This window comes from Natator depressus, chromosome 7 (genome assembly GCF_965152275.1).
Source record: "Natator depressus isolate rNatDep1 chromosome 7, rNatDep2.hap1, whole genome shotgun sequence".
NCBI lineage: Eukaryota > Metazoa > Chordata > Testudines > Cheloniidae > Natator > Natator depressus.
Window position 1 is genome coordinate 42,639,538 of NC_134240.1, and position 26,193 is coordinate 42,665,730.

The 26,193-nt window shown below is 43.9% G+C and overlaps 2 protein-coding genes across 16 annotated transcripts in view; one reads left to right on the forward strand and one right to left on the reverse strand.

Annotated features, from left to right (window-relative positions):
* The window catches only part of LOC141990717 (inter-alpha-trypsin inhibitor heavy chain H3-like), a 44,844-nt gene extending 21,069 nt beyond the window's left edge, over positions 1–23,775 (reverse strand). The window contains exons 1-9 of the mRNA XM_074958263.1: positions 23,683–23,775; positions 16,730–16,750; positions 15,233–15,399; positions 14,326–14,430; positions 13,746–13,908; positions 12,637–12,747; positions 10,677–10,802; positions 10,476–10,592; positions 6,571–6,739 (exon numbers count right to left, since the gene is read on the reverse strand). Coding sequence (XP_074814364.1) covers positions 6,571–6,739; positions 10,476–10,592; positions 10,677–10,802; positions 12,637–12,747; positions 13,746–13,908; positions 14,326–14,430; positions 15,233–15,399; positions 16,730–16,750; positions 23,683–23,775 — 1,072 coding nt within the window. The remainder of the gene's footprint in view (positions 1–6,570; positions 6,740–10,475; positions 10,593–10,676; positions 10,803–12,636; positions 12,748–13,745; positions 13,909–14,325; positions 14,431–15,232; positions 15,400–16,729; positions 16,751–23,682) is intronic.
* A 1,873-nt stretch (positions 23,776–25,648) lies between these two features.
* The window catches only part of NEK4 (NIMA related kinase 4), a 41,675-nt gene continuing 41,130 nt past the window's right edge, over positions 25,649–26,193 (forward strand). For 12 of the 15 annotated variants that reach the window (XR_012640245.1, XR_012640242.1, XR_012640243.1 and 9 more), the window contains exon 1: positions 25,779–25,919. Coding sequence is in view for 2 of the 15 variants with exons in the window: in XM_074958252.1 (XP_074814353.1) it covers positions 25,827–25,919 (93 nt within the window). In the remaining 13 variants the exon portion in view is untranslated. Of the gene's footprint in view, positions 25,920–26,193 lie in introns of all 15 variants that reach the window. The other 3 variants (XM_074958252.1, XM_074958257.1, XM_074958250.1) reach the window with 2 other exon arrangements.

Genomic DNA, 26,193 nt, shown 5'->3' on the forward strand with positions numbered 1-26,193 from the left:
AGCGGTAGGGTAGGACCTCTGAGGCTGTGGTCTGAAGGGCCTTCTCTGCATTACTGGGGTATGCATTCCCAGAGAGCGCATGATAGTTCTCGAGTCCTTCAGACTCTGCAGCCTTGAGTCTGTCTTCTCGGAAAATAGGCTCTGGCCATCAAAAGGCAGGTCCTGGAGGGTCTGCTGCAACTCTGGTGGTAAGCCAGAGACTTGCAGCCACGAGATGCGGTGCATGGCTATGCTCGAGGCCAGGGTCCTAGCCGCCAAGTCCACCACGTCCAGAGGCTTGTAGGGAGGTTCTGGCCACCTTTTTGCCCTCCTCTACTAAAGCCCCAAATTTCTCTCTGGACTCCTGTGGAACCAACTTTTTGAATTTTTCCATCGAGTGCCACGAATTATAATCATATCCGCTCAGGAGTGCCTGCTGGTTGGCCACCCTGAGCTGCAAGCCTCCGACCGAGTATACCTTGGGCCCAAACAAGTCTAGGCATCTAGCATCCTTTGATTTAGGTGCCGGGGGCTGCTGACCGTGCTGTTCTTTCTCGTTGACCGAAGCCACGACAAGGGAGCACGGTTGGGGGTGCGTATAGAGGTACTCGTATTCCTTTGAGGGGACAAAGTACTTCCTTTCCACCCCCTTGGCCATAGGTGGAATAGAGGCTGACAACTGCCAGATTGTCTTGGCATTGGCCTGTGTAGTTCGTATGACTGTGAGGGCCACTCTGGACAGTGCCTCCGCCGACAGAGTGTCAACCACTGGGTCCTCTACCTCCACCACCTCCTCTACCTGGAGGTTCATATTGTGTGTCACCCTTAGGAGCAGTTCCTGGTGGGCGTGGAGGTCCACAGGAGGAGGGCCCAAAACTGTCGTCCCTGCCACTGCCTCATCAGGCGAGGACAAGGAAGATAACCCTGAGACTAAGGGATCCTGGGTGAGGTCCTCTTGTGAAGGAAATTGTTGCCCAAGGTCCACCATGCTAGGGGCATGGGCCTGTACTGGCGCTGGAGCAGTCACCTCAGAACCCCCCAGGGGTGGGGGATTCACAGTGGCCTCCAGTACTCGGGGCTCCGAAGGGGTGGAACGGGAAGCCCCCGAAGGAACCCCTTGGACCTGATGGTATGCCTAGGGGGTCCAAAAAGACCACTGTGGAGGTCCTTGGCCCAGGTCCTGGCCTTCGTCCAGCCACTGGCCTGCACCTTCCTTGCCCTGGTCCTGGGCATGGTGGCCACCTTGTGAGCGTGATGACGTGGAGGCAGTGCGAGACGGCCAAGGCGGTGCCGTACGTGTTGGCGCAGAGTCCCCCGGTGCTGTACGGTGCCGTGGTGCCGGGGACCGGTGGCGTGATGCAGAACGGTACTGAGACGTCGATCAGTGCCTGTGGTCATATCAGTACCAGGAGCTTGATCTGGATCTCAATGGTGACCTCCGGCGAGATCGGTGGCGGGATTGGCTCCGGGTCGAGTGCGGCTCTGACTGGTACCGGGAGCGGTGCCAGGAGTCCGATCGGTACCAGCTGTACTGCGATTCAGATCTCCGCGAGCCGGAGTGGCGTAGAGAGTATGATTGGCGCCGAGAAGGAGATCGGTGCCGGGACTGCGAGCGACACCGTGAAAGGTGCCGGGACCAAGATTGGGACCAGGACCGGTGCCGTCCTGCTTCACTTGGCAATGGTGGTCGTATGAGGGACGGTTTTCCCTTCGATGGCACCGCCCGCACCGGAGGTGCCGCTGGCTGCAGGGGAGTCGGCTCTGTGAGCGTGATCAAGTCCTGCGCTGTCGAAAAGGTCTTCGGTGTGGAGGGCAGCCTCAGCTCGACCACGGTGTGCACCAGGGAGCTTACATGCACCGGACTCAACGGCCCTTGTGGCGCTGGAGTTGACGGTGCAGGAGCCGTTACTTGTCCTGTGCACTCCAACATGGCTCCAACTGCGGTGTGGGAAGTGTCGGTGGCTGACGAACCAACAAACAAAAAACAGTCGGCACCTGATTGGGCTGTTTCTTCTTTGGGCCCGGAGATAGGGAGCGGCGCTGTGCTGGTGGAGGTGCTGGGGGGACCTGGCGCCACGAGTCTTTAGTACAGTCCAAACGTGGTGCCGGACCAGTTGGTGTCACGGGGCACTTCGCACCGAAGACGCCGCCAAGTCCTGGTGCACGGAGGAAGGGATCGGGCTAAGTACCGCCTCCATAAGGAGCTGCTTCAGTCTAAAGTCCCGCTCCTTTTTGGTCCTCGGCTTGAAGGCTTTGCAAATGCGGCACTTGTCCGCTTGGGGGGAGTCCCCCAGACACCTTAAGCAAGAGTCGTGGGGGGTCTCCCGTTGGCATCGGCTTCAAGCAAGCCGAGCAGGGTTTGAAGCCTGGAGACCCAGGCATAGGCCCCGGTACCGGGACAGGGGAGAAGACCCCGTTCCACCCCACTAAGTAAACTATCTAACTATACTAAGTAACTATTAACAACTACTAACAACTATTAACAACTAATCACAAACTATTAACAGGTACTAAAGTGAATGCTAGGGAGAGTGAAGATCAGCTACGCTGCGCTCCACAGTTCCAACGACCGTTACGGGCGGTAAGAAGGAACTGAGGGGGCACTGGGTCGGCTGGGGCATATATCTGGCGCCATGAAGATGCCACTCCAGGGGGCGCCTCACCTGAGCCAACGAGTGGAATCTTCCGACGATCGTGCACGCGGCATGCGCACACCTAATTGGAATCGATATGAGCAGGCACTCGAAGAAGAACCTCCAGTTATGGCAATCCCACAACCTCACTAAGTAACCTGTTCCAGTGCTTAAACTATCCTTAGTGTTAGAAAGTTTTTCCTAATATCTAATCTAAATCCTGCCGCAAAGTAAGCGGACTACTTCTGGTCCTACCTTTGGTGGAGAAAAAGAAATTATCATCATCCTCTTTATAACAACCTTTCACATATTTGAAGACAGTTTCATCGATTAAACATGCCCAGTTCTATCAACCTTTCCCCATAGGTCAGCTTTTCTAAACCTTTCATCATTTTGGTTGATCTCCTCTGGACTCACTCCAATTTGTGAACTTTTTTCTTAAACTGTAGTGCCCAAAACTGGAAACACTACCACAGCTGAGGCCTCACCAGTGCTGAATAGAGCTGAACAATTATCTCCTGTGTCTTGTTCATATATCCCAGAGTGACATTTGCCTTTTTTGAAAAAGCATCACACTATCAACTCATATTCGAATTGTGATTCCCCTACGGCCCCCAGGTCCTTTGCTGCAGTTCTGCTGCCTAGCCAGTTAGTAACAGGGGGTAGCCGTGTTAGTCTGTATCCACAAAAACAACAAGGAGTATGGTGGCACCTTAAAGACTAACAGATTTATCTGGGAATAAGCTTTCGTGCGTAAAAAAACACTTCTTCAGCCAGTTAGTCCTAATTTTGTATTTTTCCTTCCTAAGTGCAGTGTTGTGCACTTCTCTTTACTGAATTTCATCTTGTTGATTTCAGACCAATTCTCCAATTTATTAAGATAATTTCAAATTCTAATCTTGTCCTCCAAAGTGCTTACAACCACTCCCAGCTTGGTGTCATCTGCAAATTTTATAAGCATGCACGCTACTCCGTCATCCATTAATGAAAATAATGACTAGTATCAGACCCAAGACAGACCCCTGCAGGACCCACTTGATATGTCCTCCCAGTTTAACAGTGGCCATTGATAACTACTCTGAGTATGGTTTTTCAACCACTTGTGCATCCACTTTATAATAATTTAATTGCGACCATATTTCATAGAATCATAGAAATGAAGGGCTGGAAGAGACCTTGATAAATCATTAAGTCCAGCCCCCTAAGCTGTGGCAGGACCAAGTAATCTAGACCAGTAGTTCTCAAACTTTTGTATTGGTGACCCCTTTCACATAGGAAGCCTCTGAGTGAGACCCCCCCATAAATTAAAATCACTTTTTAATATATTTAACACCATTATAAATGCTGGAGGCAAAGCAGGGTTTGAGGTGGAGACTGACAGCTCGTGACCCCCTATGTAATAACCTCCCGACCCCCAGTTTGAGAACCGCTGAGCTAGATCATCCCTGACAGGTGTTTGTCCAACTTGTTTTTAAACATTTCCAATGATGGGGTCTCCATGACCTTCCTTGGAAGCTTGTTCCAGATCTTAACTATCCTTATAGTTAGAAAGTTGACATAGTTTCCCTAGTTTGCTTATGATAATGTCACGTGGGACTGGGCCAAATGCCTTACTAAAGTCCAGATATAGCACGTATACTGCTTCCCCTGCCCCTCATCCACCAGGCTGTTACCCTGTAAAAGAAGGAAATTACATTGGTCTGGTATGATCTGTTCTTACAAAACCATGTTGGCTATCAATTAGCACCTTATTATGCTCTATGTTAAACACTGTTCATTTATTATAGAATTATAGAAATGTAGAACTGGAAGGGACCTCAAGAGGTCTTCTAGTCCAGTCTCCTGCACTCAAGGGAGGACTAAATATTATCTAGATCTCCGCAACAGGTGTTTGTCTAACCTGTTCTTGAAAACCCCTAATGATGGAGATTCCACAACCTCCCTAGGTAATTTATTCCAGTGCTTAACTACCCTGACAGTTAGGAAGTTTTTCCTAATGTCCAACCTAAGCCTCTCTTGCTGCTATTTAAGCCCATTGCTTCTTGTCCTATTCTCAGAGGTTAACAAGAACAATTTTTCTCCCTCCTCCTTGTAGCAACCTTTTGTGTTCTTGAAAACTGTTATCGTATCTCCCCTCCCCGACTTCTCTTCTCCTGACTAAACTAACCAATTTTTTCAGTCTTTCCTCAAAGGTCATGTTTTCTAGACCTTTAATCATTTATATTGCTCTCCTCTGGCCTTTCTCCAATTTGACCACATCCTTCCTGAAATGTGGTGCCCTGAACTAGACCTTGAGGCCTTATCAGCATGGAGTAGAGTGGAAATGTAGGAATCTAGTGAATTATCACTACAGTATGAAAACAACAAGGAATCTGGTGGCACCTTAAAGACAGACAGATTTATTTGGGCATAAGCTTTCAGGTGCCACCGGACTCCTTGTTGTTTTTGTGGATACAGACTAACATGGCTACCCCCTGATACACTACAGTATGATAACTGAATTCAGGCAGTTTCAGCCCCTTAACATTTTGCCTCCATTTATAGCTGACATTTAAATCCATCACATAAACACTTCACATTACAGTGAAAGGATTTGGTTTTGACGGCAGGGGATGAGTAAATTTGACAAAACCTGGATTTTTCAAGTTAACATAAGGAAAAAAATGGACATCTTATTTTGGGTTAATGCTAACCTCAGGAATGTCCCATTAGTAATATAGGGCAAGCTTGGGGCAGGCCCTTGCACAGGTGATGGAAGGGTAGGGGGAATACATATGGAGCTTCACTCGCACCTTGTGAACACTCCTTGTGAAATTCTGTCACAAATGCAACCTCTACCAGAATAGCTGGTCATTAGGGGCTAAGACCCACCAATAACGATAAAACTGTGTAGTGTGGCTGATGTACAGCACTACTATCTGCTACCACGGGAGACTCCTGAAGGAGCTGAAGCTGTAATTCGTTTGCCACCAAGGGAGTTTTGCCTCTACAATACAGACTTTAGGCAGCAGAGGAAGTACATCAGTTAAGTTTGGCGAACATCATATAATTGTCTTTGTAATCCCTTCCCAAAATCTTCAGGCCAGCCTCATGCACCATAATGCAATACTGCTAACCCCAAGCATCCAAAATTTGAGTCAGGCTCCAAAAAATCATGAGATTGGCTTCCAAATCATGAGATGATTAAAAATAATAAATGTTGAGTTCTTTCTCTTTGCTTTCTGGTTTTCTCTCTTTAGGTTACACTCAGGTCACATTTTCTAACTTTCTTCTACAGCCAGGAGGGCTAGGAAACTTTACTTTTTTTAAAATGAAAGCTGAAATTTTCATGACTCCAGGAGCTGGAGCTTTAAAGAAAATCACCAAATGTCATGAGACTTACAAAAAAAGTCATGAGAGCTGGCAAAATTGGTACTGCGATCACAGTTAGCAGGCATCTGTTGTCATGGATTTGTGTGTGTGTGTGTTTGTGCACGCGTGCCCATGCACACAGAAGTGTATGTGTGTGTATAGGGGGTATTTCTCAGACTCACCCAGAAATGCTGGGGATTTGAGACTGAACTTACTGTCTGTGTGACTGCAATATTGTCAATTTTAACCACTGGCCATTTGCTTCAGACCTATGTGGTAAGAGTCACTGATGACTGAAGGATGCAGCTCTCAATTTTTAATTCCAGTAACATGAATGTTGCTCTCTCTGGTGAATTCACACATTATTTTTAGGTAGGGGGGTTGGGATTTCTGTTTAAAACTTGCCTGTTATTCAGCTCTTTCTCTGAAGGTTGCAAAAACCTTCACAGAACCCGAAAACAAACATATAACTATAGTAGTGCTTCTTAACCAGTCAATTTTTAGAATGAAAGCTTGCAGCACTCCATTCTCATACTGAATTTGGGTATTAGCTTCTTCAATATTTATTTGAAGTACCACCTATTGGCAAGTTTACTACAATACTTACTGCCTTGAGTGCCAATAGCTCGAACGAAGTCCTTTGCTTTCTTCAGATTCTCAGCAGTGGCTTTGACTAATCTGTCTTTCCAAATGTGTACATCGGAACCAAACAGTATGAAATTAAAGTGGTCATCTTCCCTAATATCCTCTAATATTTTAAGAAGTGCTTCCCTTGTCTATAAGTAAATAAACACAAGTTTAAATGAATGAAACTCCTGTGGGTTACACAAATAACAAATAAATAACAATAACAATGAAATGAATAACAAATGAATAACAAAAGAAACCCTACAGCTTTCACATGAATTGTTTCTGAGGATTTTTCACTGAACATTCATGTAGTGAAAAACTCCGGGCCTGATTCTGTGTCAGTTGTGCCATTGTCAATTAGGACAGGTTTCAGAGTAGCAGCCGTGTTAGTCTGTATCCGCAAAAAGAAAAGGAGGACTTGTGGCACCTTAGAGACTAACCAATTTATTTGAGCATAAGCTTTCATGAGCTACAGCTCACTTCATCGGATGCATTCAGTGGAAAATACAGTGGGGAGATTTATATACACAGAGAACATGAAACAATGGGTGTTATCATACACACTGTAAGGAGAGTGATCAGGTAAGGTGAGCTATTACCAGCAGGAGAGCGGGGAGGGGGGGAGAAAAACCTTTTGTAGTAATAATCAAGGTGGGCCATTTCCAGCGGTTGACAAGAATGTCTGAAGAACAGCAGGGGTGGGGGGGGGTGGAGAATAAACATGGGAAAATAGTTTTACTTTGTGTAATGACCCATCCACTCCCAGTCTTTATTCAAGCCTAAGTTAATTGTATCCAGGTTGCAAATTAATTCCAATTCAGCAGTCTCTCGTTGGAGTCTGTTTTTGAAGTTTTTTTGTTGAAGAATTGCCACTTCTAGGTCTGTAATCGAGTGACCAAAGAGATTGAAGTGTTCTCTGACTGGTTTTTGAATGTTATAATTCTTGACGTCTGATTTGTGTCCATTTATTCTTTTATGTAGAGACTGTCCAGTTTGGCCAATGTACATGGCAGAGGGACATTGCTGGCACATGATGGCATATATCACATTGGTAGATGTGCAGGTGAATGAGCCTCTGATAGTGTGACTGATGTGATTAGGCCCTATGATGGTGTTCCCTGAATAGATATGTGGACACAGTTGGCAACGGGCTTTGTTGCAAGGATAGGTTCCTGGGTTAGCGGTTCTGTTGTGTGGTGTGTGGTTGCTGGTGAGTATTTGCTTCAGGTTGGGGGGCTGTCTGTAAGCAAGGACCTGCCTGTCTCCCAAGATCTGTGAGAGTGATGGGTCATCCTTCAGGATAGGTTGTAGATCCTTGATGATGCGTTGGAGAAGTTTTAGTTGGGGGCTGAAGGTGATGGCTAGTGGCGTTCTGTTATTTTCTTTGTTGGGCCTGTCCTGTAGTAGGTAACTTCTGGGTACTCTTCTGGCTCTGTCAATCTGTTTCTTCACTTCAGGAGGTGGGTATTGTAGTTGTAAGAACGCTTGATAGAGATCTTGTAGGTGTTTGTCTCTGTCTGAGGGGTTGGAGCAAATGTGGTTGTATCGTAGAGCTTGGCTGTAGACAATGGATCGTGTGGTGTGGTCTGGATGAAAGCTGGAGGCATGTAGGTAGGAATAGCGGTCAGTAGGTTTCCAGTATAGGGTGGTGTGTAGGATTCATACAAGGTTCATGCGCTTGGCAACATTCAGGGCACACCCGGAGTGTTGTGCAGGAGCTGCGCACACACAGCTCCTCTCAAGGGCATGAACCTTGGAATCTCGCCCAGATGACATGAACCGTGGGAAGCCTCCCAGGACTGGGCTCAAGGCCCGAGAGCAAGGAATGAGGTAGATAGAAATTGGTAAATAAGAATGTTAAACAAAGCCAGTGTATTCCTTTTATCTGTTGGAGAATGTAATGCGCGGGGGGAGAGAAAAGAATAAAGGAGAGGGTGGAAAGCTGACAGGCAGAAGCCCGTTAGCAGACCAGCCGCTTGCTTGCTAAAAGCTGTGTCCCGTCTTGTCATTGAACCGCCACAGTGGTGTTTATGTGACCATCACTTATTAACACCGTAGTGTCCAGGAAGTGGATCTCTTGTGTGGACTGGACCAGGCTGAGGTTGATAGTGGGATGGAAATTGTTGAAATCATGGTGGAATTCCTCAAGGGCTTCTTTTCCATGGGTCCAGATGATGAAGACGTCATCAATGGACTGCAAGTAGAGTAGGGGCATTAGGGGATGAGAGCTGAGGAAGCGTTGTTCTAAGTCAGCCATAAAAATGTTGGCATACTGTGGGGCCATGCAGGTACCCATAGCAGTGCCGCTGATTTGAAGGTATACACTGTCCCCAAATGTGAAATAGTTATGGGTGAGGACGAAGTCACAAAGTTCAGCCACCAACTAAAACCTCTCCAATGCATCATCAAGGATCTACAATCTATCCTGAAGGACGACCCATCACTCTCACAGATCTTGGGAGACAGGCCAGTCCTTGCTTACAGACAGCTCCCCAACCTGAAGCAAACACTCACCAGCAACCACATACCACAAAACAGAACCACTAACCCAAGAAACCTATCCTTGTAACAAAGCCCGTTGCCAACTGTGTCCACATATCTATTCAGGGGACACCATCATAGGGCCTAATCACATCAGTGGCTCGTTCACCTGCACATCTACCAATGTGATATATGCCATCATGTGCCAGCAATGCCTCTCTGCCATGTACATTGGTCAAACTGGACAGTCTCTACATAAAAGAATAAATGGACACAAACCAGACGTCAAGAATTATAACATTCAAAAACCAGTCGGAGAACACTTCAATCTCTTTGGTCACTCGATTACAGACCTAGAAGTGGCAATTCTTCAACAAAAAAACTTCAAAAACAGACTCCAACGAGAGACTGCTGAATTGGAATTAATTTGCAACCTGGATACAATTAACTTAGGCTTGAATAAAGACTGGGAGTGGATGGGTCATTACACAAAGTAAAACTATTTCCCCTGTTTATTCCCCCTCCCCCCCCCGCTGTTCCTCAGACATTCTTGTCAACCGCTGGAAATGGCCCACCTTGATTATTACTACAAAAGGTTTCTCTCCCCCTCCCCTCCCCCCCCCCCCGCTCTCCTGCTAGTAATAGCTCACCTTACCTGATCACTCTCCTTACAGTGTGTATGGTAACACCCATTGTTTCATGTTCTCTGTGTATATAAATCTCCCCACTGTATTTTCCACTGAATGCATTCGATGAAGTGAGCTGTAGCTCACGAAAGCTTATGTTCAAATAAATTTGTTAGTCTCTAAGGTGCCACAAGTCCTCCTTTTCTTTTTGTCAATTAGGAATAATTCCAGTGAAGTCAATGAGTTACACCAACATAACATCTGTGTAGATGAGACGAAAATCAGGCCCTATGATATGATCACTTGAACAATCATCACCTATGCTGAGTGGGAGAGGTTACTTCTAAGCAATAGTAGCATTTGTGTAGGGGAGGAGATCTTAAGCACCAAAGCCTGGGTCTTGATATGAAGCAGCAGAAACAGAAATTCTGAGCATCAGAATGGAGTGGGGAGTTCTAATAGTAAGGTGCTTCCCATCACCCAGAGCTGGAAGAGGGTACAAATGATATAGAAAAGGGAAACAATAGACAATATTATACATGTGTTTTAACTTGCAGGATACCCAGAGCATGGGGAGGCCTTTTATAGATATTTTGGTTTAGAATTTTGAAGATATAAAAATATAGCTTGAAAACATCCATGATTATAGTTTTGGCATAGGCTGAGTCTTTGAACACCTGCTCATGATAAGAAGTGTCTAGTACCTCCACTAGGTACTAGGCTTCCTAGAACCTTGCACACCAGGACTTGCTTTGTAGTAAATGTAATCAATTACCTGTTGTATTCCTATTCCAGACATTGAGCCACTAATGTCTATTACAAAAACCACATTTTTGGGGAAATTTGGAAGATTTGTTGGTGCAAAGAAGTGTACAAAGTATCCATTGACAATCTGAAAAATAGAAAAGATGTGTAAAAAGATGTGACTTGAATTTACTAAGCATGCCCAGTTGAAATTTTAAAGTATTGAATTTACCTGTAAATCACCTGGACTGTCTCTCTTCACATCATACTTTATTGTAAAATCTCCATCCAACAGTGATGTTGAACAATTTGCACAGGTTCGCTGTTGATCAATGGTTGGCTTGAAAGACACATGGCCCTGAAAGCAGACGCCCTCATTAGACTCAAACTTTAATAAATGAATGTAAAATACAAAACATGAGAAGGTTTGTGTTTTAGACAAATGTATGTATAGAAATGTGAAAGTCCATAGGATAAAACAGGGTTTTATAAAACAGATGCCATTTTAAATAAGTTATATATACCCACGTCAGTATTTAATTATTCTGAGCAACTGAGTTTGTACAAGGTAATAAAAATGTATTAATAATAAATTATTATTATAAAGCCCTCTCCTCAGCAACTGTTAAAGAGATGAAAATATTAACTACATCATCATACAAATATACAAAACCAATTATTCTAAACAGTTCTCCTGCAAAGGAGATGATTTTAGATGTTGTTTGAAAGCGGGGAAGTAGGATGCAAGGTGTCTGCTTATGGATAGCAAGTTCTACCCACATGGGCACAACAGCAAAAGGGTCAGTCACCTGCCTATCTAAGAACCACCCCTTTGTCTGTGCACTGCCTTGCACAAAGGGACCCTGGCCTAAAGTACTACTGTAATATGTATAACAAATTGTAGTGGGGAGGCTGCCACACTCCTGGAGAACAGGGGTTAAAAACAGCCAAGCTAGGCTGATTGGGGAAGCAGCCACAGCTGTGGCTAGCTCAGTTAGGGCCCAGCTGGTCCTGATAAGAGGGCTGGGGGCCAGGAGCTGGAGGAGTCTCACTCTAGCCCTGGAGTAGGAAGGGCTAGCTGCCTGGTAGCAGGGTACCTGAAGCAGAGTAGTGTTGGGGAATAGGGCAAAGGGAGCTGGGGAGCTCCAGCCTGGTAAACCTCCAGGCTACAGGCCCTGGTGAAGGCCTACAAGGGTACTGGGGCTACAGAGGTGCAGCCTGGGAATAGGAAGAGGCAGCTGGTCCTAACCCCTTGCCAATGATGAGTGGCCATTGCAGACTGCAGTCTGCCCTAGTGAGCAGGGGCTAGATGATGACTGGCGGTAGCCACTGAGGCAAGGTGGGTTTAGAGAGTTGGGGGTTCCCCTGGGAGGGGAGACCCAGAGCATGGGGGTACTCCTGGGGCAGAACCCTGAGGTAAAGGTCACCAGGGTCCAGGAGGGACACGGGGCCTGAGGCAGGTGAGACACCCGCCAGTAGGAGGCACTCCATATGCTGAAAAGCTAATTCCCAAGATGACCAGCAGGAGGCGCTGTGCCAGTGAGTTTTCGCTTTGCTACACAAATAACAACAACAAGTAGATGTCAGAGCAGAAATACCCATAGGTTCAGGCTCAATTTCAGGGCCTCGAACTAAAACCCTGTTTCCTCACACTTAATGCTTTAAAAAGCAATAGGGTCAACTTAAAGTCAATCTCCTGAATTCTTCCTTATGCTGTGGTCCCTTTACATCACCTTCAGTGGCATAAAAGGGCTGTAGTTGGCCCCTAAAGAATACCCCGCAATGCCAGAGAGAAAAGGGACCCACCCCACCTTTGGCTCATGTAGAGCATGTGTAATTCCTCTAGGTCAGCTCCTTTCCTGGCCCCTGTTGAGGGGTTTTATTAGGAGGAAGGGAGAGAAAAGGCATGGCCAGAGCACCTGGATATTCTGTGCTAGTGTAATAATCCATAGAAGGCTGTTATAAGACGGCATGATTTAGAGCAGCCCTGGGAGGAGAAGCCTTATAGAAATTAGAGATGGAAAAGAGCTGTATTATTCCATCCATCCCCACTACTGGCCAGTACAGTACATTTACGTTTGCATTAACCCAGTATATTGTGCTGACGTATTATTTCATAGTGATCTGACTTTGTTAGAATTCAGAGAAAATATAACTAATTCATTGTCTACTAAGGTTATTATCCATTGTACCTTTTTTCCTGAGAAAGATTTTTTAATAACTTGTGACAGGTCATTAGTGATGAATGATCCTTGTGCTTCCAGCTCACTGATACCTTGGGGTTCAAAGATGTTTGCCTGGATCTGAAACGTTCATTGAAAATACACTGTCATAGATAAACCCACAACTGTAACAACTTAAATGGAGGACAATGAGAAACTGTATATGCAGAATAGGGAATTTCTTGGTAAAGGGGAAATCTGCCTTTATAATGCAAAACAGCATTCATGTTTGAATCAGAAATCCTCAGGTAGTTAGATGTGACTTACCTATCTTCCATCTGGAGACTTAAAAAAGAAACACAACTGCAAGTTACTATTTTACTAACTGCTTGCAAGGATTTGGGTCAGATGTTGAAGAACCACACGTTTCCTTGGAAAATACCATACTGCCAGTACCATGAGGCCATATCTGGTTATCATTTGTTTATGCTGCAATATGGTTTTGGTCTTGTGCAAAGTGCTGCATATAATGATTTAAGCATGTTTTGATGACCAGTTTCAGAGTATATATTTTTAAAGCATCTCCTGGGCACACATGAGAGAAAGCTATTGAACTACAGGTAGATTTTAACAGGGCGGATAAGGAGAGTGTTCAAATAACCTCTGGCACAAAAGAGACCTTGGTTTGAATCCTAGGGTATAGTTTGTGTGTGTCTGTGAATTCAGGCAGCGTTGTTTGGCATCAGTTTGATAAAGGCTTGGGCTATTCTATTAAGGCATTTGTGAGAGGAGTGTCTCACGTTCATCCTGTCCTCAGTTGTGTTGATGAGTTTCCCACTCTCCAATCTATTTTTTGTAGGGCTTATTCCTTGTCTCAACTAACGAAGCTTATGTATGCAAACCAGTAATAAAATACATTGTTTGAGGCTTTCAACCTGGTTCATAATCACTATTGCCCACAAGATATTGGTTGGGGGGCCTTCCCCTCAATAGTGAACTGCTGTGGATAAACACAGTATCCCGCTTCATCTGTTATGCATAGATTCCAAAAGATGCACGAGATTTCAATATATCTTGAGTTTCTGTAACTACAGAATGTAACTACTGCAAGGTACAATTTAATTCACAATGCCATTTACCTCAAAGTGATTGACGAGCTGCTTTGGTTTTACTTTAATGAGTATCTCATATTTTCCAAAGTTTCTCTTCAGCAATTCCTCATAGGTGAGCTCAAAAGTGACTTTGCTGGCTGCTGCAATGTTGACTGAAACAGTGAACTTTTCAGTTTTTCTCCCAGAAGCCCTAGAAATGTTAAACTAATTACAAATAAGAAAAAAGGCTGCTTGTCCCTTCTCTCCTATTGTGCACCAGCTCAAGAGCCAGGCATAGTCTAGCCCACAAAAATGAATATAAGAGAGATGAGATTTCTGGGTCTCATTCTTTATCACTGACTCATACTGAGAACCGTTTACACAGGTAGCTGAGTGGGACTAATCACATGAGTATGTACTTTGCATAATTAAATCTTTCACAATTAGGGATATCCCCTGACCAATCAGAAGTCATGTCTCTATTACATTATAACCAATATCCTTTTTTCATATAAAATATGAACTTTTAACAGAGGCTATAAAATACATTCCTAATTTCATTTTTAGCTATAGGATGCTGGAATATGGAAATGAAAGGTTTAAGCCCACTGTAAATCAGCATTCTTACCTGACGAGACCCGCAGTCTGTCCCCGTGAAACAGCCTTCTCATATTGCTTTTTTGCAACTTCCTTTTCTTTTATATTCCCAGGATAGGTAACACCATCAATTGTCCTACAGATGGAAAAAGTATCTAATTTAGTGAATGATTTGTATTGACACATGAAAATATTACGGGTTATTCTCTGTTCATCATCTTGTTTGCTAACAAGCAGTTTTTAGACTTGATCTTGCCAAGTGCTGAGCACTTCCTGTGAGGTGATGAACACCTTCAATTTCCAGTTACTGCAGCTGGAGTTAAGAGTTCTACACCTTACTAGATCAAGACCGATTCCTCCTCTGAAAATAAATAAATGAGCCCAATATTGGGCTGATGGTAACAACTATTCAAATCTTTGGCAAACTCCTATACCATGGCACGGTGAATATCATGTTTTGAACAATGACACCAGATGACATATTGTAACTAAAGACAAGAAGGTGTGATATTTTCCTCCATTTTCTGGCCTTCATCTGCTTTCAGCTTCTACGTTCAAATATTGCTTCTACAGTAATGGGATAAATGAAGTTATAATGTCCTGATGGGAAACCTGTAGGCAATGGAACATATTTCTCTAGAGATCCTAGGTTTGAACAAGTGTTATTTCTGGAAATTTCCTTTATGCCCCTGCAGAAGGGTAGAAAAAAATTGCAAATTAGTGTTCTTATCCACAGATGCACAACTGTCTGAAGGTCTAACAAATACCCTGCATCTGTACTTGTATCATTAACTTTGTCCATGTAACATTTAAAAATCAGCCTAATAGTAAAGTAAAAATAAAGATCTCAGTTCAGATTCTTAATGCTGCTAGTCTGTATTTCTCTGTATTAAACCCATACAGTCTTAGTCCATGCTAGAAATAGAAGTTCTTCTCACATGCTGAAATTGGTAATGAAGGCTGTCTTAGGCAGATCAACATCAAAAAACACTTCCCTAGACACATTGGCACGATTGACTGCTCGGCTAGTGATGACATTGTGGGCAAATCGGGAAGTCACTTTGCTGTCAATTTTCATGCTGTAGATTTCTATGCCATTGACAATCTGGAGAATAAAATGGCAAAATAACCACCAGTTACATTTGAGCACTGTGTAAATCAGTAATAATTCAATAAAACAGAAATAATCATAGTAGGAGTCCGAGCATTTCACTGCATAACAGAAAAGAACAAGTTCTGTATTTGTTCAGGACCACTAGGGTACAATGAAGTTTGCTTGGATGTTTTTAATATTGTCCATAATCAAGCTACTATGTGAAAATAATTATTCTACTAACAGTAACTATAACCTCAGTAGCAAAATGCTATCTCTAGAGTTGAGTTGGCACTGCTACTATAAGCTCCTACCTTCAGGTATTTATAACATTTTGAAATTTTCTTTTACTGCATCCATAACTCCTGTGCATGCTCAGTATTGGGTGGACACAACAATACAGTATACCTCTGGCTTATGATACCAATGATTGCTGTAACGAGCAGCTGAATGGCTGGCTTGTGCAGCACACACCTAGAGGGTGCCTTTGTATAAAAGTGCCACAGATAGAATATCAAGGAGGATAACCTGAAATGAAATTGAGTTGAAGGGAAAAATTCACTCCCTAAATAGAGATCCCTCACAAGGCCTGTGGACCACTTAAAACAGGAGCTATTTCCTCTACAAGTTGGAAAGGAAGTAATGGGGGAGGAAGATTACTGTATTTCTTTCAAATACTTGGGAGATGCTCAGTTACTATGGTGATGGGGCTATATAAGTACATAGCTAAATAGATAGATACAACTATTTAGGTAACTCTTCAGCAACAACATGTACCTTTTGCACAAGAATAATATTTAGAAGTGCCCCAGGATTCTTATGGTTGGGGATGAGAGGAGATAGATGACTGCAGCCTGGCTGATTCACTAAGTATTTAGATTTGTGCTTAAGTGGGATGGACTACTGAATTGGGGTCTAAATGCCAACGGGCATCAGCCTTAAAGCCACTTGCCTTCCTTGAAGGAAATACTTAAAAAGAAGATAAAATGTTTCTGTTAGAGGCATAGAGACAATGCCAAACAGTTTTGTTGTTTGAAATACAAAATGGGATTAGCTATTGTTTGTTCTCTTTTTACTGCACAGAACCTGACTGACTCTGAGTTTGGGATATTACTGTATATTATGATTACCTAAACCAAAAACCTCAAACTAGCACGCAACATTTACCATGTGTACCTAGAAATAACAATTACTCTTGCTGTGCTCATTATAGTGTGACAGAAGTCTTGAAAATAGTAAGAGTATTTTATTAATTGAAATGTGAATCCATCACTGCAGCCTGGACAAAAACAAACCCTCATTTGGTACAATATCCTCTGTTATAAATTAGAAGAGAACTTACCAAGTCATCAGCACTTCGCTTCTGTAAAGAGAAGAAATTGAAAAATTGTCTTATGACTATTGTAAGAATCTGCATACGGATAAACCTACCTAGCATCTAGGTAGCACTTCAGCATCTATATAGCACTTTAGCATCTTCCAAGTCAAATGGGAGTTTTGTGTGAGTAAGCAGTGTAGAGCCAGCCCATAGTTAGTAAATTCACGGTTGATTCATCCTTGTGTTCTGGTACCATGTGCTAGGTAAGTTATTTCTACATAAATTATTGGGTGCTGGAGTTAAGTCTGGGTATATATGAGCAGTCAGTGGGAGACAATAGTTTTGCCCAAGAAAAGAATGAGTCATTCAGGATCTGGCCCATTTATTCTGTTTGTAAAGCCCCAAACCCTTCGGTCCTGATTAGCTAATAACGGGTCTCGACAACTGTGGATTTGAAAGTTAAAACTCGAATGTTGCTGGGTTTATGTTTTTGCTCAGGAGACACTGAACAAGGAGCAAAGATGGGGACAGAATGAAAAACAAATACAGATAAATTGAAAGAAAGAGGGGAAAGAGAAATTAAAATTAAATACAATTTAAATGCCACACAGAGGAGACACATGTACTAGCCTGGATTGGTGGTAGTGGTGGATTTTGTTTGTGTAGAAGGTGTCTCTTCAGTCCTTAACGTATAGCACAGACTTCTGTTTGTATGTGCTCCCCTCTGCTGCACAAAGCATAAATTACTGAAGAACCTCTAAGTGTCCCAAGATCCATGGGTTGAATCCCTTTTCATTCCACCCGGGGAACAACCTGGTCCCCCTAAAGGCATGATCAAAGAGAAACTCCATGTCTGGGAACTCAGTTTCCTGGCCTTTAGGTAGGTATTTCCCACATGGAGAACAATTTGGCCTTTTGGAATCTCCCTGGGGGAAAGGGGATTTGTGAACTTGAGCGAGTTATGTGAAACCCAAAATATTTAGACATACATGTATACATCCCTGAGGCTTACTCGTCCATATATTTGTGCTGCTTCAAGCCACAATTTTCACACCATCTTACAAGTCAGTGGTGCGCAAACTTTTCCAGTCGCGCCCTCCCTTTACCATTCACGGAATTTGTTGTGCGCCCCTCCGTTACTTGTTATCTGAGGTAATCCCTGAGCTCTGTGCTGCTGCTGGAAGCAGCGCTGCCTTCAAACCTGGGTGGCCAGAGAGCAGTGGCTGCTGGCCAGGGCGTTCGTTATCTGCAGTGCAGGAGGACTGGTGTTTTTTGTGTGTGTGTTTTGTTTTTTTAATCCCGCTCCATCCCACGCCGCAGTACTCACTCTATTTTTATCCCAATCCCGCTATTATGGCAGCAGGTCCTGCAGGATCAGTGGGATCCCAGTTTCTTTGTCCCCCCCCCCAGCCCAGAGAACCTCTTGTGCCCCACGGGGGGGCATGCCCCCCAGTTTGTGCACCACTGTTATAAGTGACAGTATTTCTGCTGGACAGTGGTGGTGGATGAGGTCACTATGAAAGCGTGTAAACACAGAGAGGCTTCCAGAAATTATTGTTTGTTTTAAATCGGTATATTTGCTCCCACTGTAGGTAGGCTGTGCAAATAAGAAAAAAGGCAATTTTACAGGTCAGGGAAGGCCACTATTTCAAAATGAACTCCAGGAAGTTTGATTACAAATTCCTTCTTTCTCTTGGTTCAAAGTCTCATTGGTGACATTCTGTTTTTGGAAAACTGGCTTTTTGTATTTATACACTCTACCTAACATGGAAGCAAATGTACTGAGATTTTAATCAACATATTACTATTGAAGATATGGATATGCCCCACAGTACCACCTTACAGTCTTTAATTGATTTATCCTCACACACACAAAGCTATTACCCCCATTTTTCTAATGGAGAACTGAGGGTCAGACACCTAGATTCTCAAAGGTATTTAGTCACCCACCAGTAGGGAACTAGATGCCCAAATACATTTGAGGAGCTGGACCTAAGTGACTTGCCCAAGGCTATAAAGGAAGAAGTTTATGGCAGAACAGAGACTTGAAGACAGGTCTCCCAATTCCTAGGCTCGTGCCCTAACCACTGGAAAATGCTTTTTTTTCCAGCTAGAATCTTATTTCTACCTACTCTGTCTCTCTGGCAACCCAACTACTCTTATGTTCTCAACTGCCACCTCCATGCAAGTGATTCCTATATATACCTCTGTTCAGTCTCACCTCTCCAGGTGTGACTCAGATGTCTACTTATGAATGCCCAACTGCCATTTCAAACTCAGTCTTTCCAAAATTGAATTTATCTTTCCTACTCATCCCCCTTCTCCATCTCTCTATCTTTCCTGTCTCATGGCTTCAGTGTCATCTTTGACTCTTCACCCATCTTGCCCATACTTACTCTCAAGTCCTGTCACCTCATTATATCACCAAAATTCACCCTTTTATTATTGTCCTCACTGCTACAACTCTTTCACCTTGATAACTGTAACCTGCCCTTTTCCAGTTCTCCCCTCTCTCCTCTCCACGCTATCCAAAATATTGCTGTTAAAGTCCTCTTCCTTTCTCCTCATTGAACATGTCTCTCACATCTCTCATTCAGTAGCTTCACTGCCTCACTGCTTCTGACTATGTCATATTCAAACTCCTTGTCCTCACTCTCTATTTAATCTTGATCCACTTACAACTGTTTTCATTTCATAGATTTTCAAGGTGGGATCATTATGATGATCTAGTTTGACCTCCTGCATAACACAGGCCATTTCCTCCTGCTCCTCAATTTGCTTGCTACAGGTCTATTCAACTCTCATTCAAGTATTTCAATTTCCTTCAAATCAACAGAAGGAAAGACCGTTGTAGTTAGTCCCAAATCTCATAAAAAGCACCTTGTCTTACCGCTGCCTTCGTCTCTTTCATGGGATTAGCTTCATGCCTTTGACTGTGCTGCCCACTGTGCCTGAGACAGATAATCTCCACTTTCTATTAAGAGTGGCTTTTCTTCATCAAATTCCTCCTTCAGCAGTTTTTCAGGCATCCTCCCTACCTTCTTGCCTATAATCTCATCTCTCCTATCCCTGGACTTTTGTCCCATGTTTTATCTATCTTAGAACAAGGAGAAGAGAATGTGTCCTACCCTGTGTAACTGTTAAGCATTACATAAATAACTTTTATTACTACTACTTCTAATACAATTCACATAAAAATTTCCCACCATTGCTCTTGTAACTTTCTTCAGTGCTTTATCCAAGTGGAAGGTTCCGGCGATAGCCCTCTGAACATACATCAGAGATTACGTGCACCCACTCATTGCAAATAATGATTTCAACTTTATAAGTCATGCACTGAGGTACAGACTCCCAGGGAGTGAAAAGTTAGAATTACTCTGAAATGTCAAGTGACTTTGAATTTCCATAGGGGGGGGGGGGGGTGAGGAGCGAGGAGCTTCAAGACACTTTTAAAATCTGTTCTTTGGTTATATTACAGCCAATTGGGTGACCTGTCTACTAGATTTATACTTGGAGCCATGTGAAAAAATCTACTCCACTGGCAAAGAATTCTTCTTTTTTTTGCTTCTGCCACTTCACTCAAAACCAAAACAGTTATTGCTTTCACTATGAAATGTTTGTCTTCCTGCCTAGAGTCACTTACAACCTTCAGCTCTATAGTGTATCCAGTTAAGTAATTTTGATTGTGGATTCATAAGAGAGGGACAATGGTGTTTGTACTTAATTTTACATAATTATACTATTGTTACACATGTAGGCAGGGTCTCAGTGAGATTTCCCCTGACATCTAGTGATGAACTGGGGAAAAAGACGTCAGGCACAGACCATATTTGCACAGACAAACTAGTCTGCCTAGGTGTTCACCAGACAGAACTGCTTTGCAAAAGGGGTTCAGTTTTGGCTGGTTTGGGGTTACAGCTCACATTAGTACTGAATGCAGGGGTAATGAAAAGTTATCTTTATTGTATGAGTAAAGGGCAACAGAACTGTACCTAGCCTGTTCTGATCCCCTAAACTAAACCTTACTTGCTAAGCAGAAGGTAGGGATGCTAAATCCCAGTGAAAATGAGAGGGTGTGAGAACAGGTGTTCCTGAGGATATGGACTCTGCCTAAAATCCCTCCCCTCTCTAGTGTTTAAAGACTGAGCTGACTGGATTCAGTTGAGTCCTTGTTTCTGTTCATGATTACACGAGCTGAAATCACTGATGAGCAAGTCTTGGGGCTAAGCCTTAGAACTGGTGTGGGGACAGTGTTGCAGTGAAAAATAACTAAGGTGGCAGCAGAGAGGTTCCCCACTATCCAGTGAAATCACTAAGAGCTGGGCTAAGTGATGGTAGTAGAGATAGTGCAGCAGCAAATTACAGTTGCAAGTGGTGGCAGAGAAAGCAGCAGCAGCAAGCCAGCTGCAGAGGCAAGCGGCGGCAGCAGCAGAGAGATTGCTCAATTGCCGCCCCCCCCCCTTTACAGGGGTCACAGGTGAACTCAGGTGAATGCAGCTCTGAACTCTGTGTCTTTGCTGGCCAAGGATAACCAAGTGTGAATAGGATGCAGTGGAGGGAAAGGCGAGTGGCATATTAAATGGACATTTGTTCATTAGACTGTCACACCACAAGATGGGAAACTGAGGCGAAGGAGACTGCCCAACGTACTGTGGGGTGGGTGTTTCCTTATGGTTACATGCTTTCATATCATGATTGAGGTGTTTTCCAAAATTAATGCTGGGTTCCCTTTTCCTTTTAAGTTTTCTTTTGTTATACACAGACTCAGTGCTTGTGAGTGGAGAAGTATTGCCTTTTGGGTTGGTGTTTATTTTTCCCAGATATCAAGTTCTATTTTATCTTGTTCAGAGAAACTCCTAGATATTGAACCCAGCCCTTATTGCTGCTGACTCCACCAGGCAAAAGGGTTACATTCACATATCTTTATCATAGTTTCTGTAAGAACTATACTTCTCCTCCTCCAAGAAGTTACTAGGCCATGAAAACTGAAATCCCATCACACCTATAGGAGATTCCTCCAAAGCTGAGTTGATAAATAAGGTAGTGTAAGGAAGCTTGTACTACTGCTACCCATGCTGTGAATAAGCAGAGGACTTCAATTTCCAAGGCTGTCTATCCAGTAGAAGCTTTGCCATTGACAATTTTACTTTGTGCCCCTAGCCCAGCTGCAGGTGGTGGAGGTGCAAAGGGAGTTTTATGGCACCTCTGATTCTTGGGTTGGTTTGGCCCCCAAGACCAAGTTAGAGCAGACTGAGAGCTGCTCTAAATCACACCTGTCTGACTGTGGCCCCAATGGCAGTTGGCGATTACCAGAGGACAGAGCTGCTCCTGTCTCACCCTGTCCCTCTGGCCACACCCCCTACTCCAGGGGGCCAGGAATGGGGTGGGAAGGAACCTCTATGCCACACAGGGATTTCCATTATTTCAATGGAATTATATCCTCATAAAAGTGGCATACCTCAGTGGACAATCAGCTCTACTCTTTACAGGCTTCTGCATGTACCTTACCAGGAATATAGCATAGAGTTGTGGGCATCTTAAATTCAGAAAGGTTTCAGCATTAGAGCAGAAATACAGAGAACAATAACAATTATGTGTCAGGGGCGAATCTAATTTATGAAGGAAGCAGGAAAGAGGTACAACTTTATAACTGTGTTACATAATGACTAAATAATGGAACTTGTATATAGTGTTGTTGTAGCTGGGTTAGTTTCCCAGACCTGAAGAAGAGCTCTGTGTTAGCTTGAAAGCTTGTCTCTCTGACCAACAGAAGTTGGTCCAATAAAAATATTATAATGTCATTTCAAGAGCATTTTCAGTCATACATCTCAAAGTACTCTGAAAAGGTGGATAAACATTATAGACAAGGAAACTAAGGCACAGAATGGTTGAGACTTGCTAAAGTATATACAACCAGTCAATGGAAATGAAGTGGTCTAACTCTGCCCTACCCTGAGGCCACAATGCTACCAAATGGAGCTTACCATAACCATCTACAAGTCATTGAAACATGGAAATACAGAGAAGGAAGAAAAATCGTTTCTTGTGGTTAGGCGTACTGGCACGAAATGGAGCAAAAATATTTAGACTGAATATTATGAAGCATTTTCTTACACTGAGATCTAGTTAAGTATAAAAGAGTGTCCCTTGTGATGTGGTGGAAGCTCTGCCATATTGTCATGAAATTCACTGAAGGGTACAATTCTGTCCTGGTACCCAGGTAATGGACATGATCACCAGAAAGATATTTTGTGTCTCTGATATCTACTATTCTTTGGTTGGTTTTTGCCCCCAATATTTTGTTTTATTTTACAGGTGCAATAATCAGGTGCTACAGTTATTATCCTACCTCTGTAAAAACAAACACCTTGAAAACATCTTTTTATATTTGGGTGAGGCATGGAAGGGAGAAAAACAGAGGAAGGTTATTATGAGTAGGGAAAGTGATAGTGATTTAAAAACAGAAATACAGAAGTTTCTACAATAGATGACTCAGGAGCATTGTGCAGCCCTACAGATGATCAACTGTCTCAATTACGTCATAAATTCAGCAGATAGGGAAGTGTCCATTTTCATGTTAAGTTCAGCAGCAGAGGGAGTTCTCTCAGCTTAACCTGCATGGTTCATTCAAAAGTATGCAAGGACCCTATCTGCCTGGCATAACAACCATATCCAGCAGAACAGCAGGGACACCTGATTCAACTCGAAGCATAGGAGGTGTATGCCTGCCCAGTCTGCTTGAGGTCTGATCCTCTGTCCCTAGAAGTCAACAGCAAAGGTCCTAGTTGGGTGACGAGATATCAAGTGTGAAAAATTACAACAGGGATGGGAGGTAATAGGGTCCTATGTAGGACAAAGCCCCTAATATGAGAACAGTCCTGATAAAATCAGGACATCTGGCCACCCTAGATCCTAGTGCATTCAGTCGTTCATGAATCATGGAAGCAGTAGCTACCTGGTGGATTTTAGTTACTTACCTTGATGTTCCTGAAAGGTGTTATAAAAAAGTCTGATGTTTCAAGCACAGGAATCAATGCCAATAAAATGTAAAACAACAAATGGTTTTCCATGTTGGAAAAATGAGCAATGCTACTTTGAGGGTTATGTGCTAATAAATAATACCCTATTTAGTTTGTTAATAAACAACCAAATGTGAAAACAGGGGTTAAACATTAGGCAAACGGGGGCGAGGGGGGGGAGGAAAGCAAATAGTGAACTTTTGAAGTTATAACAAAGTTTGTAGAAAACATTTGCAAAATCTCTGTCAAAACGTTTTAATTACAGTTAAGAGTGGAAATATATTCTCTCTACCAAATTAACATTTTGCATTATACCTGAGTGTCTGAATGTCACAAAATCAAATCTCCATTATGGTTCTAACATTAGCCTTACATTTGCACACATACCTCCAACCCATCTTCCACACATTCCTGCCCATTTTCCACATACAGGTCCACACCTCATTGTAGTAACTATACCCAGATGTACAGACACTCATTTCTTAACCTGTGTATTTTTATATAATATAAATAATATATAAGTTTTAATAAAAAAAATTTAAGTACCTACCCCTCCATGGCTTAGAAAACTTTCTTCCATGCTCCTGCCCTTCTGTTGTTTACTCTCTCATGAGCTGGAGACACCTATAGCCTTATCCAATGCCAGAAGTGGCAGGTTGGTGGATCAGGAATTATTAAGTTCAATATAATTTGATGTAAATAAGGCAAATAGATGCGGCAATAAGGAGCATTCTCCAGCATAAGTGATGAGTGGTTAGAGATATATGGATCCTGAGATAAAGCTGGTGTAACTAAGAATTTACTGGTTTCAGAGTAGCAGCCGTGTTTAAAAGAATTTGTATTCGCAAAAAGAAAAGGAGTACTTGTGGCACCTTAGAGACTAACAAATTTATTTGAGCATAAGCTTTCATGAGCTACAGCTCAATTCATCGGATGCCACAAGCACTCCTTTTCTTTTTAAGAATTTACTGACTTTTTAGATCTTAATCCTAAAAATACTTAAGCACATACCTAACTGTGTGTGTGTGAATAGTCAAGTTTATGCTTGAAAATTTACAGCCCTATAATGGAAATAGTTAACTGTAACATTGTGTTTAGTTTAGGTATTTTGTAAGAGGAAAAAATCTCAACTTTAAATATGTGTCCAAAGCCCCAAGCCTTTCAGTGCTGCAGCTGTGAAAGGGACACTGAACAGAAAGGAGGTTTCAGTTCTGGAGGGTTGTTTTTTGTCTTATGAAAGAACCTTGGCCTCGAGAGAGGGGAGTAGCTATGGTGGAAACCATAGGTTTTCAATTTCCCACATTAGGCAGATCTAGCTGGTACGTGACATACATCTCCTAGGTAGGCTGCAACCCTGCTGGGATTGAGGTGGAATGCTGCAGGTGGGACCTGTCCCCTACATGGACTGCACCACTGTGAGCTTGAAGTGGACCACTGCATGCTGGGACCTGTCCCCTAGATGGACTGCATCAGTGTAGGCCTGAGGTGGAGTGGTGCATGCTGAGATCTGACTTCTAGGTGGGCCGCACCTAGGGTTTTTGCACTGCTTGGTTTGTGATGGAGTGGTGCCTGCTGTCTCTGGATAAGTCAGCTGCCCTGAGAGGGTGAGTAGGGAAGCACATGCTGCTGCTCTCCATTTGTGCCACTCAGGTGAAGAGTTTTGGCTCCAGGCCAGAAGACAATCAGAGCAGCCTCTCATTTGGGCAGGAGACCTGTGGTATGGGCCACATCAGGCAGGCCCACTGTAGAGAGACTAGCTGCTAGCACCAATACTGGGGGCATTAATTTTCAAATTCCAAGATGGCTGCTTAGGTTAGCAGGAACCCAATATCCAAGATGGCCGCCGGGGAGGACGCCCACATCTGTAATGGCTGCTTAGGTGACTGAGGGAGGTTGCCCACATCCAAGATGGCCATAGCATTGACGTGAAGAGTTGTACCATAGAGAGGAAGGCGGGCTTGTGTATACGTGCGATTTTTTTTTCTATGGTCGAGGGAGGCCCATGGGGATCTCTATGGCAGCCGCAGTAATGTTCGTAAGGCGCCCGGGCAGCTGAGCGGCTCTGGCCCCCGAGCGCTGAGGGGCCGCCGGAGGTTGGGAGGATGCCCCTGGCCGCCTACTTCTTCCTGCGGGCCGTAGGCAAGGGCAGCTACGGGGAGGTGAGCCTGGTGCGGCACCGGCAGGACAACAGACAGGTAACCAGGGAACTGGCCGCGGGAGGGCTCCGACCTCCCCTTTCAGACCCGGGGCCTGCGGCGGCTCCGACCCCCGCCTCAGTCCCGGAGCCTGGTGAGAGGAGTGGGGGTTCTGGGGAAGCGGAGTCTGTTTTTCTCCCTGTCCTGTGGGGCGATCTGGGGAAGCGATGTCCCGATTTTACACCGCCCCCCCCCCCGGGGCCTTTAGAGAATGGTGTGAGGAGGAGGGCCAGGGTACAGGGAAGTCTGGCTCCCCCTTCCCATCCCCCTGCGC